The sequence below is a fragment of the Cottoperca gobio genome, unplaced genomic scaffold (assembly GCF_900634415.1).
Source record: "Cottoperca gobio unplaced genomic scaffold, fCotGob3.1 fCotGob3_42arrow_ctg1, whole genome shotgun sequence".
NCBI lineage: Eukaryota > Metazoa > Chordata > Actinopteri > Perciformes > Bovichtidae > Cottoperca > Cottoperca gobio.
The window spans coordinates 237,213-251,578 of NW_021167006.1; the positions used below are offsets into that span (position 1 = coordinate 237,213).

Below are 14,366 nucleotides of genomic sequence, written 5' to 3' on the forward strand. Positions count from 1 at the left end.
GGCTGGCTGATCCGGACGCCATGGAGCAGGGAGACACGCCGCTGACCATGCTGCAGAGCCAGGTCCCCACAGAGCCTCTACTTCTGAATGAGTGTTCGAGTTAACTGTAGGGTTCACTAGTGATGCGTTAAGAACATTATTACAGATGAATGGATGCTGTGAGGACGAAGGATCAGCTGTGTTGCTTCTGTGTCGCTGCAGCTTTAGGTTTGACCGTCAGCAACATGTTGATTGTGTCTCTGTCCTCGTCTCGTGCAGATCCCCATGATAGTCAAAGCTCTTCACAAGCAGCTGAAGGAGAAAAGCGTCAAAACGCGTCAGTGTTGTTTCAACATGTTGACGGAGCTGGTGAACGTCCTCCCGGGAGCGCTGACCAGCCACATCCCCGTCCTAATACCAGGTAACGCTGCACCGCTCGGGCTCCTTAAAGAGTCTGAAAATCCTCAAAGGATTTAATAATAATAATAATAATAAATAAAGTATAAATTACTTTATTTATTATTATTATTATTATTATTATTATTATTATCAGTATTAATAATATTATATTATTATTATCAGTATTAATAATTTTATATTTATTATTATTTTATTTATCATTATTATATTTAGTATTAATATCAGTATTATAATTAATATATGTATTATTATTAATATTATATTTAGTATTATTATTATATTTATTAATATTATATTTAGTATTAATATCAGTATTATAATTAATATATGTATAATAATTATTAATATTATTATATTTATCATTATTATTATATTTAGTATTAATATCAGTATTATAATTAATATATGTATTATATTTAGTATTAATATTATTATATTTATTATTATTATATTTAGTATTAATATTATTATATGTATTATTATTATATTTATTATTATTATATTTATTATTATTATATTTAGTATTAATATTATTATATTTAGTATTATATTTATTATTATTATTATTATATTTAGTATTAATATTATTATATTTATCATTATTATTATATTTAGTATTATTATTATTATTATTTTTATTAATATTATATTTAGTATTAATATTATTATATTTAGTATTATTATTTATATATTATATCTATATTTAGTTAATATTATATTTAGCGTATTAATATTATTATTATTATATTTAGTATTATATATTTATTATATTATTAATATTATATTTATATTATTATTATTAGTATTAATATTATTATATATTAATATTATTATATTCATTAGTATATTTAGATTAATATTATTATATGTATTAATATTATATTTATCATTATTATTATATTTAGTATTAATATTATTATATTTATTAATATATATTGATCATTATTATTATATTAGTATTAATATTATTATATTTATTAATATTATATTTATCATTATTATTATATTTAGTATTAATATTATTATATTTATTATTATTATTATTATATTTAGTATTAATATCAGTTTCTTTGTTTTCCAGGTATCATCTTCTCTCTGAACGATAAGTCGAGCAGCTCCAACCTAAAGATCGACGCGCTGGCCTGCCTCCACGTCATCATGGTCACTCACCCCGCTCACGCCTTCCACGCCCACGTCCCCGCCCTCGTCCCGCCCGTGGTGGCGTGCGTGGGAGACCCCTTTTACAAGATCACCTCCGAGGCTCTGCTCGTCACCCAGCAGCTCGTGAAGGTGGGGAATCGAACCCGCCACCCCCGAAACATCTAGTCACCCTCTTCAGCTTCGCAGCTGATCCTGTTTCTCTCTTCCAGGTGATCCGACCTCTGGACAACATCCAATCAGAAAGCGCCGACAGCTTTGACCCCTCCCCTTACATCAACGACCTGTTCACCTGCACGATCAAACGCCTGAAGGCCGCCGACATCGACCAGGAAGTCAAAGAACGAGCCATCTCCTGCATGGGACAGATCATCTGTAACCTCGGTAACCACCGACCGTCAGTCGCAGCGATGTGATGCCACTTCCTGTTTGTTTCCCTTTGAGGAGACTTAATGTTGTTCTGCTCGTGTAGGCGACCGGCTGCCGGCTGAACTTCCTGGAACGCTGTTGATCTTCTTGGAACGCCTCAAGAACGAGATCACCAGACTGACCACGGTGAAAGGTAAGCCCCGCCCCCACGCAACCGCTGTACGGCTGTTGTGTTCCGAGTAACGCAATAACAACAATCTGCTTCTTCAGATCTGAACGCTGATGGAGAATTAAAAATAAAGACGTTGTCTTGAAATAGATCGTCTCCAGAGCGTTACTGTCGTGACCATCCTTTCTTTCTCTCTGAAGTTATTTTCTGCTGCTCGTGTTTGTTTTGCAGCTCTGACGCTGATCGCCGGCTCGCCGCTGAAGATCGACCTGCGGCCGGTTCTCCCCGACGCCGTTCCCATCCTCGCCTCCTTCCTCCGCAAGAACCAGCGAGCCCTGAAGCTCTGCACGCTGGCCGCTCTCGACATCCTGCTCAGAAACTACAGGTAACACACACACACACACACACATACACACATACACACACACACACACACACACACCTGCAGCTCCTGTCACTAATTTAAACGTGTGTTTCCAGCTCGGCGGTGACTCCCGTCATGGTGGACGCCGTGCTGGCCGAGCTTCCTCCTCTCATCTCGGAGAGCGACATGCACGTGTCTCAGATGGCGCTGAGCTTCTTGTCCACGCTGGCCGTGACTCACCCGTCCTCGCTGGGTCAGCTGAGCGGAGGGAACATCCTGCAGCAGCTCATCGCGCTGGTTCGATCCCCGCTGCTGCAGGGAGGAGCGCTCGCCGCCATGCTCGACTTCTACCAGGTAGAGGTTCTAACCAGCAGAACACTTGAAGTTTTCCTTTTGTAGTCGTTTGTGTGTAATCTGAAAACTATCAAATAACATTTAGGGAGTTAAAGAGTGTGTGTGTGTGTGTGTGTGTGTGTGTGTGTCTGTGTGTGTGTGTGTGTGTGTGTGTGTGTCTGTGTCTGTGTGTGTGTGTGTGTGTGTGTGTGTGTGTGTGTGTGTGTGTGTAGGCTCTGGTGGCCACAGAGACTTCTGGTCTGGGTTACATGGACCTGCTGAGGATGCTGACGGGTCCCGTTTACTCCCAGAGCGCCGCTCTGCCGCACAAACAGGCGTACTGCTCCATCGCCAAATGTGTCGCCGCTCTGACCCGAGCCTGCCCCAACGAGGGGCCCGCTGTGGTCGGACAGTTCATCCAGGTAAACTTTAAGAAGTCAGTTCAACCTCACTGAAGACTCGTAACTTTCTGAGTTTGGTTTGAAGATGAGAAAGATTGATATAAAATGTGTCATGTTTAGTTTGGACCTCCGGGGGGGGGGGGGGGGGGGGGGGGGGCATGTTCTGCTGATGAGATAATAATAATTAATAAATAAAGTGTATTTGTTTCAGGACGTGAAGAACAGCCGCTCCACAGACTCCATCAGACTGCTCGCTCTGCTCTCATTGGGCGAGGTGGGACACCATGTGGACCTGAGCAGCCAACCAGAGCTCAAGACCGTCATCCTGGACGCTTTCTCCTCCTCCAGCGAAGAGGTGACAGGAAGTGACAGGAAGTGACAGGACCTTTCACATTAAGAGTGTTTCATGTGTAGCAGAAGTCTACAGCCGAGCGAGCAGCTGTTGTTCTGATGACTCGTGTTCGTCACACATGCAGTATTCAAGGACCGTCGGAAATTTGACAATCCAACGATAATTTAAATGTTTATGTTAAATAATAAATAAATAAGTGTCAAACTATCTGCAGTTCCAGCTTCACAGGCGGCTCGTCTTATCGACTTCTTAACTGTGCGCTGTAGAAATGTGCACTTCCTGTGGCGGGTGGTTTATGTGTGAAGCACAGCACGCTGCTTCAGGAGCTGGGAGACGCTCACCTGTCTCTCCCTGTCTGTGTCTCAGGTGAAGTCTGCAGCCTCCTACGCGTTGGGCAGCATCGCGGTGGGGAATCTTCCGGAGTATCTGCCCTTCGTGCTGCAGGAGATCACCTCCTCCAAGAGACAGTACCTGCTGCTGCACTCGCTCAAAGAGATCATCAGTGAGAGCACACTCTGAACATGGATCTGTGTGTGTGTGTGTGTGTGTGTGTGTGTGTACTCCGGTTTAACGTGCGTGTCTGTGTGCAGGTTCGGCGTCAGTGACCGGTCTGAAGCCGTACGTGGAGTCCGTGTGGACTCTGCTGCTCAAACACTGCGAGTGTCAGGAGGAGGGAACCAGGAACGTTGTGGCTGAATGTCTCGGGAAGCTGACGCTGATCGACCCCGAAACCCTGCTGCCCCGCCTCAAAGGATACCTGCTGTCAGGTGAGTAATGAGAGGATAAGCCCCGCCCCTAGCCTCACAGCCAATCAGAACCTGCATCTCATTAGTTGTTTTCTTCTCTTTGAGTTCTACACATTATATCCCCCCATACCAGACACACACACACACGCACACGCACACGCACACACACACACACGCACAGATTAAAGCAAATTCATTTATATACATGAAACAGTTATGTGATAATTAATTGATCAAGTTATAATGTTTCAAAATGTGTTTCTAGTTTCAGTTTGTTTTCAGGTGTGTGTGTGTATGTGTGTGTGTGTGTGTGTGTGTGTGTGTTTGGATCCATAATGTTTCAATCTTTTGATTTGTGAATCAGTGATTTATTATAGTGAAAATAATTTAATTACACTTTTAATTAGTTTTGTACAATACTGTTTCAGTTTCTTAAAGGGTATCGTTTTTATTATTGTGTGTGTGTGTGTAGGATCGTCGTACGCCCGGAGCTCCGTGGTTACGGCGGTAAAATTCACCATCTCTGACCAGCCGCAGCCCATCGACCCGCTGCTGAAGAACTGCATCGGTGAACTTTGACTCATTACTCGTCAGAACAGTTTCCTGTTGATGACAATCTGTATTTGGTGTACAGCGGCACGGTGTGACATGACATCTGATTTTGCTCAGGCGACTTCCTGAAGACGCTGGAGGACCCGGACCTGAACGTGCGCCGCGTTGCCTTGGTAACGTTCAACTCCGCCGCCCACAACAAACCCAGTCTGATCCGAGAGCTGCTGGACTCGGTGCTGCCGCAGCTGTACAACGAGACCAAAGTCAGGAAGGAGCTGATCCGAGAGGTGAGAGCGCACCGCCACGTGTTGGACACGGGAGGGGCGACGCACAGAGGTCTGACTGTGTGTGTGTGTGTGTGTGTGTGTGTGTGTGTGTGTGTGTGTGTGTGTGTGTGTGCAGGTGGAGATGGGTCCCTTCAAACACACGGTGGATGACGGTACTGGACTTGAGGAAGGCTGCATTCGAGTGCATGTACACTCTGCTGGACAGCTGCCTCGACCGACTCGACATCTTCACCTTCCTCAACCACGTGGAGGACGGCCTCAAAGACCACTACGACATCAAGGTGTGAACGAACGCATCACACACATGTTACATCACTGGTGCTAAGCATCACACACACGTTACATCACTGGTGCTAAGCATCACACACACGTTACATCACTGGGGTGGGGATGTTACGACAGACATCGTTTGCTGTACACTCCAGAACACTTTATCATTTGATTACAAAACAACTGTGATTATAAATGTATCTGAGGTGTCTATAATATAATCTCTCTCAGCTGCTTTCAACTGTTTCTTCTTAATAAGATAAATAAAAGTTAAACTAAGTTTATAAAAGTTGTATCTGCTGTTTCAGATGCTGACGTTCCTGATGCTGGCCCGGCTGTCGTCTCTGTGTCCCAGCGCAGTTCTGCAGAGACTGGACCGACTGGTGGAGCCACTGAGAGCCACCTGCACCACCAAGGTACACAACACCACTACACACATGCTGCACAACACGACTACACACCTGCTGCACAACACGACTACACACCTGTGGGCTTCCATAACAAGCGTTTGTCCGTCTCTGCAGGTGAAGGCGAACTCTGTGAAGCAGGAGTTCGAGAAGCAGGACGAGCTGAAGCGGTCGGCGATGCGAGCCGTCGTGGCGCTGCTGACGATCCCCGAGGCCGAGAAGTCGCCGCTGATGTCGGAGTTCCAGTCCCAGATCTCGTCCAATCAGGAGCTGGCGGCCATCTTCGACTCCATCCAGAGGGACTCCAGCTCCGCCAACATGGAGTCCATGGACACCAGCTAAAGAGACGGACACATTACCCACGATGCAACACGGCACCACCCTCCCCCTAAACCCCCCCGCTGCTGGAGCGCTAACCCTGCAGCATGTTTCCATGACGACAGACACACACACAGACACAGACACACAAACACACACACACCTGTAGTGACACATCCTCTCCTAGCGATCGATCGTTCCATGATGCATTGCACTGAAATCAGCTGTTGGAAGAGAAAAGAAGAAGTACGGCAACACACACGGACAAAAACAAAGAACAAAAAAAAAGAAAAAAAGTTCCATGAGGCTTGGAAGCCCCTCCCACTTCCTGTTTGTTTTTCTAGTGAGGTCATCTGATTGGCTGATCTCCCTGTTCATCACATTCTACTTTTTTTTTAATTTTTTTTTTTTTGTTCCAGAAAGTTCTGCAGGTACTGTACTGTAACCTGATTGGCCGCTGCTGAGTGACTGACAGTTGGCGTGTTATCAAAACTGACCAATGAGCAAACGGCCTTTTATTTGCCTGAGGCTGTGGTGACCAATGGGAGAAGGGCTCGCTCTGTTTTTTTTTGTTTCTTTTTGCGAATGATGTGTAGGCAACCGATAGGATGCTTTGGGGGGGGAGGGGGCGGGGTTTTACTGTTTGTGGACCAATCGGCTTCCTCGTTTCATTCAGTAGATCTCCTCTGAAGGAGGGAGGAGAGATTATTGGACCAGGTCCGACCCTGACCAGACCTGATTGGACGATACTGTTGCCACGGTAACGCAGTGTGTAACGCAGAGTAAACAATACTTCTTGTTTGTCGTTTCCCGTCAGTCAGCGCTGGTTTAATCTGCTGTTTTCACTCTTAAGTCTGGTTTGATCCGGTTCAGTCCGGTCTGGTCGGGACAATCCACTGTTGTTTATCGCCCAAGAAAAATAAAAAAGGTCCATTTCTGCCTGACTTCATACTTTATTCTGACTTCATACTTTATTCTGTCTTATTTCTTCTTGTGTCGCTGCAAGTTCTACAAAGTGCGACTCAGGTGACTCGGCGTCTGAACATTCGTACATCGTACCAAATGTAACGCCGCGCTTTCGAGACAAAGAAAACATCAGTTGCCAGAATAAAAATAATAAAGAACAAACAGTCGCTGGAATAAACAAACAGAATAAACGTGCAGCGTCTTTGTGCTTCCTGTGGTGACGGATGACTTCCTGTGCGTAAGACTTCAGGTGAGTTTAGTCGTTTAAACTGTTGTACGGCTAACGTTGGCTAACGCTAGCACTCATTATGTGGTTCCCTATAAATGAAGAAATACAAGCGCAGCAATCTGTCAAAGAAACGCTCCAATAGTGCAACTAATTAGAATAAAGAAGCTTCTTTAATGTCAAAATAAAAAAACATCAAAGTTATGAACAGCTGTCTCTAAAGCTGTAAACAAATACACTAAAGTAATAAAGTAACTACATCTGTCAGATTAAGCATCTTTCTAGTATAAAATGGTAATACTCTTAAAGTACCTCAAATTCTACTTCAGTAAAGTACATGAGATGAGCAGATGAGCACATGAGGAGATGATGAGCACATCATGAGCACATCATGAGCACATCATGAGCACATGATGAGCACATCATGAGCACATGATCTATGAGCACATGAGGAGCACATCATGAGCACATGAGGAGCACATGAGCACATGATGAGCACATGAGGAGATGATGAGCACATCATGAGCACATGAGGAGCACATCATGAGCACATGAGGAGCACATCATGAGCACATCATGAGCACATGAGCACATGATGAGCACATGAGCACATGAGGAGATGATGAGCACATCATGAGCACATCATGAGCACATGATGAGCACATGAGCACATCATGAGCACATGATGAGCACATGAGTACATGAGCACATGAGATGAGCACATGAGGAGATGAACACATGAGGAGATGCACTAAGTTACATTAAACATGTAATTAATGCAGCTTCTGCAGGAAACAAGATATTTCACTGAAACAAAAGTTCTCCTGCAGAACGTGAATATTATTGGATTGTAATTGATGAATCCTGAATGTTCTGATGTTGCAGCTGCTGAAGATCTGATTCACCACCTTTAATAAAACGGGATCAATTATGTGTTGATATTTTTCATTATTAATCAGACTCTGCAAAGTAAGAAAAATAAATGTAGTAAAAAGTACAATATTTGCTTCTGTAGTGGGGTAGAAGTAGAAAGTAGAAATACTCAAAGTGCAGTACTTGAGTAAATGTACTTAGTTCCCGTCCACCACCGTTAATGAGGCACGAACTCGAGCAAAACGAGCGCCCCTCCTCCGCCTCGTCTCCTAGCAGCAGCTGAATCGATTGTTGTCATGCAGATGATTTCTTCCTCTTTGAAGTTCAGTAATTTATTCTGTCAGCCTCAAAAACAACATTTAAATAAATGACCGGAGTGATGGAGGAGAAACCATCGTCCTCGTGCTTTTATTCTGAAATACTGAGTCTAAAAACAACAATATTTTCATTAATGATTAAATGATTTAAATAAATTGTTAGTTGAGATTATCGGCTTTTATTTTAATTTGTTTTGCTTTGTAATCGCAAATTATGATGAAACATTTCTCTTAATGCTTTTATTCTGAAATATTGAATACATTATTCACCAATATGTAGTTTGGATTATTGTGGCTGTCGATTTATTGGTTGTTCTCGTCTTAGTCGACTAGGATTTATTTTTATTTGCTCATTTTTTATGCTTTTCTTATGCTGAAGGACGTGAAACTTTTCTGCACATCTTTAGTAAACAGCAGATTTAAAGTGTTTGTGTTTATGAATAAAGTTTTACAGGTCTGTCAATTAAATTTACTCATCAGTTAACAAAATCATACGAGTTTGTTTTGTCGACGACGGAACTAATGATTGTTTATATTATTTTTAAGGTAACTGTAAGGCCTTTATTTTGAAAAATTAGTGATTCATGTGAGTGCCAATTTCTAATTGTAAGGACTTTCCAGTCACTGAATCACCAATGTTATAATGTTATGAATAATCTTTTTGTTTTCACATCTCATAAAATATTTCCCTCTGAAATATTGATGTGGAACTTCTGCTGATTGTAAAAGCCTTTATTTTGAAAATTGAGACAATATTATTTAATTACTGTGTGATTTTAATTAATTTCAGGTCTCGTTAGACGTTTTACAAATAATCAATTTACATTTTTTATTTATGTTGCTTTGCTGAAATATTTACTTTAGGACTTTTATTCTGAAACACTGAGGCAGAGGTTCTGCTGTTCGTTGCGTAATCATTTAACATGATTTCATTTTTTCTTCATCTCAAGTATTTTCACATTAATAAAATAACTTTCTACTCAAGAGGATTCTGCAATAAGTGTTGAAATGCCGAGCCTTTATTTTTAAATCAAGAACCGGTAATCGCCCAGAAATGGTCGAGGATTGTGAAGAAACATTTGAACATGAACGTGTTGAGACATTGGATATCAAAGTCTGACAAAATGATCTTAACTCAAGGTCGACTTACTCACTGCTTTTCTTCTCCATACCTTACAAACATTTAGCTGATTTTACAGAAGTGAACCGAACCTTTAGTTAAGTTTCATACATTTCCCCTGAAGTAATGTACTATTACTTAAGAAACACACACACACCCACACACACACAGAGGAAGTGTGTGTCAGAGAATGGGAAGTTGGGTGGGTGGGCGACTCTATTCTTGGTGACTTCTTCCTGTTTAGGTGTGGCTTCATAACATGTGTGTGTGTGTGTGTGTGTGTGTGTGTGTGTGTGTGTGTGTGTGTGTGTGTGTGTGTGTGTGTGTGTGTGTGTGTGTGTGTGTGTGTGAAAAGGCGTGTTCCCATCAACCCGCTGCGACATGCTCAATTGCTCTTTGACTCTGTAGTAACACACACACTCGGTGGGTTCTGTATATTCTATTTTTCTGTAGTGACCGGAGTCTCTTTGACCTTTGACCTCCATCACATGTCAGCATCAGCAACACGTCTCGAGGGTCACATGATCATTTTGACACGTCAATGTTTTAATATTAAATATGATGTTTCTGGATTAATATTGCTGCTGCATTAATGTGTGTGTTACATGTTCCTGTTACATTAATGTGTGTGTTACATGTTCATGTTACATTAATGTGTGTGTTACATGTTCCTGTTGCATTAATGTGTGTGTTACATGTTCCTGCTACATTAATGTGTGTGTTACATGTTCCTGTTACATTAATGTGTGTGTTACATGTTCCTGTTACATTAATGTGTGTGTTACATGTTCCTGTTACATTAATGTGTGTGTTACATGTTCCTGTTACATTAATGTGTGTGTTACATGTTCCTGTTACATTAATGTGTGTGTTACATGTTCCTGCTGCATTAATGTGTGTGTTACATGTTCCTGTTACATTAATGTGTGTGTTACATGTTCCTGCTGCATTAATGTGTGTGTTACATGTTCCTGTTACATTAATGTGTGTGTTACATGTTCCTGTTACATTAATGTGTGTGTTACATGTTCCTGTTACATTAATGTGTGTGTTACATGTTCCTGTTACATTAATGTGTGTGTTACATGTTCCTGTTGCATTAATGTGTGTGTTACATGTTCCTGTCACATTAATGTGTGTGTTACATGTTCCTGTTACATTAATGTGTGTGTTACATGTTCCTGTTACATTAATGTGTGTGTTACATGTTCCTGTTGCATTAATGTGTGTGTTACATGTTCCTGTCACATTAATGTGTGTGTTACATGTTCCTGTTACATTAATGTGTGTGTTACATGTTCCTGTCACATTAATGTGTGTGTTACATGTTCCTGTTACATTAATGTGTGTGTTACATGTTCCTGTTTCATTAATGTGTGTGTTACATGTTCCTGCTACATTAATGTGTGTGTTACATGTTCCTGTTGCATTAATGTGTGTGTTACATGTTCCTGTCACATTAATGTGTGTGTTACATGTTCCTGTCACATTAATGTGTGTGTTACATGTTCCTGTTACATTAATGTGTGTGTTACATGTTCCTGTTACATTAATGTGTGTGTTACATGTTCCTGTTTCATTAATGTGTGTGTTACATGTTCCTGCTACATTAATGTGTGTGTTACATGTTCCTGTTGCATTAATGTGTGTGTTACATGTTCCTGTCACATTAATGTGTGTGTTACATGTTCCTGTCACATTAATGTGTGTGTTACATGTTCCTGTTACATTAATGTGTGTGTTACATGTTCCTGTTACATTAATGTGTGTGTTACATGTTCCTGTTACAATAATGTGTGTGTTACATGTTCCTGTTACATTAATGTGTGTGTTACATGTTCCTGTTACATTAATGTGTGTGTTACATGTTCCTGTTACATTAATGTGTGTGTTACATGTTCCTGTTACATTAATGTGTGTGTTACATGTTCCTGTTACATTAATGTGTGTGTTACATGTTCCTGCTGCAGATGTTCCCCTCCTTTACATCCTGTTGGTAGTTTAATGTACACAATGCATCATATTCTATAAGATCATCATCATGTTTGTATCTTTGTCTCTGTCCTGTTTGCACCACGTGTCTCTAAAAAGTCAACTTTTCATGAGTTCTTCAGAAAAACAGCCTGTTTTCAACATTTCCCCTCTGAGATGTGAAGCTGCATAAAATAGAACTATTAAATAAAGTACAAGTACCTTGGATGTGTACTTGAGTACAGTACCCAGAAACGTACATGATATGATGCCAGAATGTCAGTTGTTGTCATTTTATTTAAGTGAAAATAGAAACCTCAGTAAAATAAATATCTCTCGTGTTTCTGCTCTGCAGGAAGCGGGAAGCAGCTGAGAGCGAGGCTGAAACGTCACGAGAAAGAAATGTGACGAGGTTAGAGAAAAACCGGAAGCAAGCGTGGACTGCATTCAAAATAAAGGCATAACATTTCGAGATTCAAAAGATTCAAAGGCTTTATTGTCATAAGCACAAAAGCAAGATATAGGCTAATGGTGCAAATAAAATGAAGGGATGAGAAAATAATATACACATAAAGTAGAACAAGATAAACTAGAATGTAAAATTAAATGCTGTACAGTAGAATAAATATTGCATTTTGTATATATAAATCAACTTCATATATTTGTTTCATTTTCTCGAACCTTTTTTAACATATTTTCCGGACGTTTTTACACATAATCTTCTTGCATTTTGAACATATTTATTGGACAGTTTTCAGACTTTTTATACATATTTTTCACATATTAAGGTCACATAAATGTAGATCTTTTTGAGTATAATATCTTTATATTATATTTTGCCAATACGAGAATTGTGTTAATCAGCAGCTTTTTCAAGTTTTTTTAAATTTTGTATTTCTTTTATTTTGAAAGAATTGACAGGAAGCGTCGGCGTTCACCACGTCGAGCTTGACGTCAGCGCGCAGCGGCGGCAGGAGGGAGCGGCTCTGGTCGAGCGACATAGACGGAGCGTGAGAGAGAGAGAGAGAGAGAGAGCAGCGGACGGTTGGATGACTGTGAGTACCGCTTCCTTTCTCTCTGTCCTCTCTCTTTTCCTTTTTTACTCCCTTTTTCTTCTCTTTCTTCCCCTCCATCATGTAGATGTAGCTTTAACCCGGGGCGGACCGGGACAGATCGTGTCAGGCGGGGTGGGGGTTCGGGGATAGGCCGGTGCTGCCGAGCCAAGCTGGGCTGGGTTTGCGGAAGCGACCGGCGGACAGACAGGCGGACGGAGAGGCAGACAGACAGGAGCTCCGTTAATGATAATATTGTTGCCATTACACACAGACAGGCAGCCGGGGTAAAAACATGGCGGCTATTTGTCTGTCCGTCTTCACGCCCCGCAAAGATCTGCGCGTTCCATCTTGGCAGTTTGTCTCCTCCAGCATGGCAGCGGGGCCTGTCGCCAGAGCTGGCCGGGTAGGGAGCGTTCTGAGGCGGCCACACATCTGCGGAACTCCCGCTGCTCTGCTGGAGAAAAAAAGAGAAGAGAGGAAGTAACTTATTGCAGACTGCGGAGTTGAGGAGTTTGGAGGAGCCTGTCTGCCTCTCTCTGCCTGTCTGTCTGTCGCCCTGTCTGTCTGACTGTAGTGTAAAGACAAGGCTTGGTTTTATTCCTCTGCTGTTGTACTGTCAGCAACACACACACACACACACACGCGCGCACACAGAGTATTGACAGGCCCCACCTAGTTCTGGTTGACTCAGGGATCTGTGTGTGTGTGTGTGTGTGTTTGCGTGCGTGTGCGCGTGTGTGTGTGTGTCCATCTTTCTCCTCCACCAACTTTACTTTAGTACATTAACATTGTGCTGCATTCGGTGCCAGTTGTAAAAAGCAAAACTTATATACTTTTACTCCCTGTATTACAAACAGTTTTCACCTCCGTGTATATATATTTATCATTATGCATATATTACTTTATATACTACATTCCTGTTTACATTCCGTTAAATCATTTGTATTTACTGTCATTTATACGACTTTGTTATATTTAACCATTATTTTAGGTTGCATTATGTTTTGACTTGTGTGAACAGATTAATGTTTCTGAAATCTTATATTTTCCTTTTTTTCACTTCAGTTTAATATATATATATATATATATATATATATATAAATATTAATATATAAATATTAATATATATTAATATATATATTAATATATATATTATTATATACATATATATATATATTAATATATATATATATTAATACATATAATATATCTATGCATATTATATATATTTATGTATATATAAATATATATAATATATCTATGCATATTATATATATTTATGTATATATAAATATATTTATGTGTATATATATTTATGTATATATTTATGTGTGTGTATATATATATATATATATATATATATATATATATATATACACTCTATAATCTATAATCATCTATACATACTTTTGTTTGACGTTTGACCGAAACTGAATATTTTGGGTTTTTTGGACATTTTATAGATGAAACAAGGAATCAGTGAAATAAAAATAACTGTTAGGACTTCACCATATTATGGATCTCACACTGTATTTGTTGTTTTAAGGTGTTTTTAATGTCTTTAAATGCTGTTTTCAGCCTCTTTAATATGTTTTATATCATATTAAAGTGTATAACTTTAGACATGTAAAGACTTAAAGGAGAAACTGGACGGAACCACTTTTTTTTACTATTTTCTGACATTTTAAAGACCAAATAATTAATCTAGGAAAT

At 40.3% G+C, this 14,366-nt stretch overlaps 1 protein-coding gene across 1 annotated transcript in view; it reads left to right on the forward strand.

Moving 5' to 3' along the window:
* The window catches only part of cand1 (cullin-associated and neddylation-dissociated 1), an 18,711-nt gene extending 11,630 nt beyond the window's left edge, over positions 1–7,081 (forward strand). Inside the window, 17 exon segments of the mRNA XM_029428019.1 lie at positions 1–62; positions 259–400; positions 1,481–1,689; positions 1,770–1,941; positions 2,030–2,119; positions 2,327–2,480; positions 2,576–2,813; positions 3,026–3,214; positions 3,405–3,548; positions 3,912–4,047; positions 4,136–4,312; positions 4,764–4,859; positions 4,961–5,130; positions 5,246–5,284; positions 5,286–5,411; positions 5,709–5,816; positions 5,925–7,081. The exon segment at positions 1–62 is cut by the window's left edge and continues 79 nt beyond it. Of these exon segments, the coding sequence (XP_029283879.1) occupies positions 1–62; positions 259–400; positions 1,481–1,689; positions 1,770–1,941; positions 2,030–2,119; positions 2,327–2,480; positions 2,576–2,813; positions 3,026–3,214; positions 3,405–3,548; positions 3,912–4,047; positions 4,136–4,312; positions 4,764–4,859; positions 4,961–5,130; positions 5,246–5,284; positions 5,286–5,411; positions 5,709–5,816; positions 5,925–6,149 (2,477 nt within the window). The 3' untranslated portion in view covers positions 6,150–7,081.
* Positions 7,082–14,366: the final 7,285 nt, after the last annotated feature.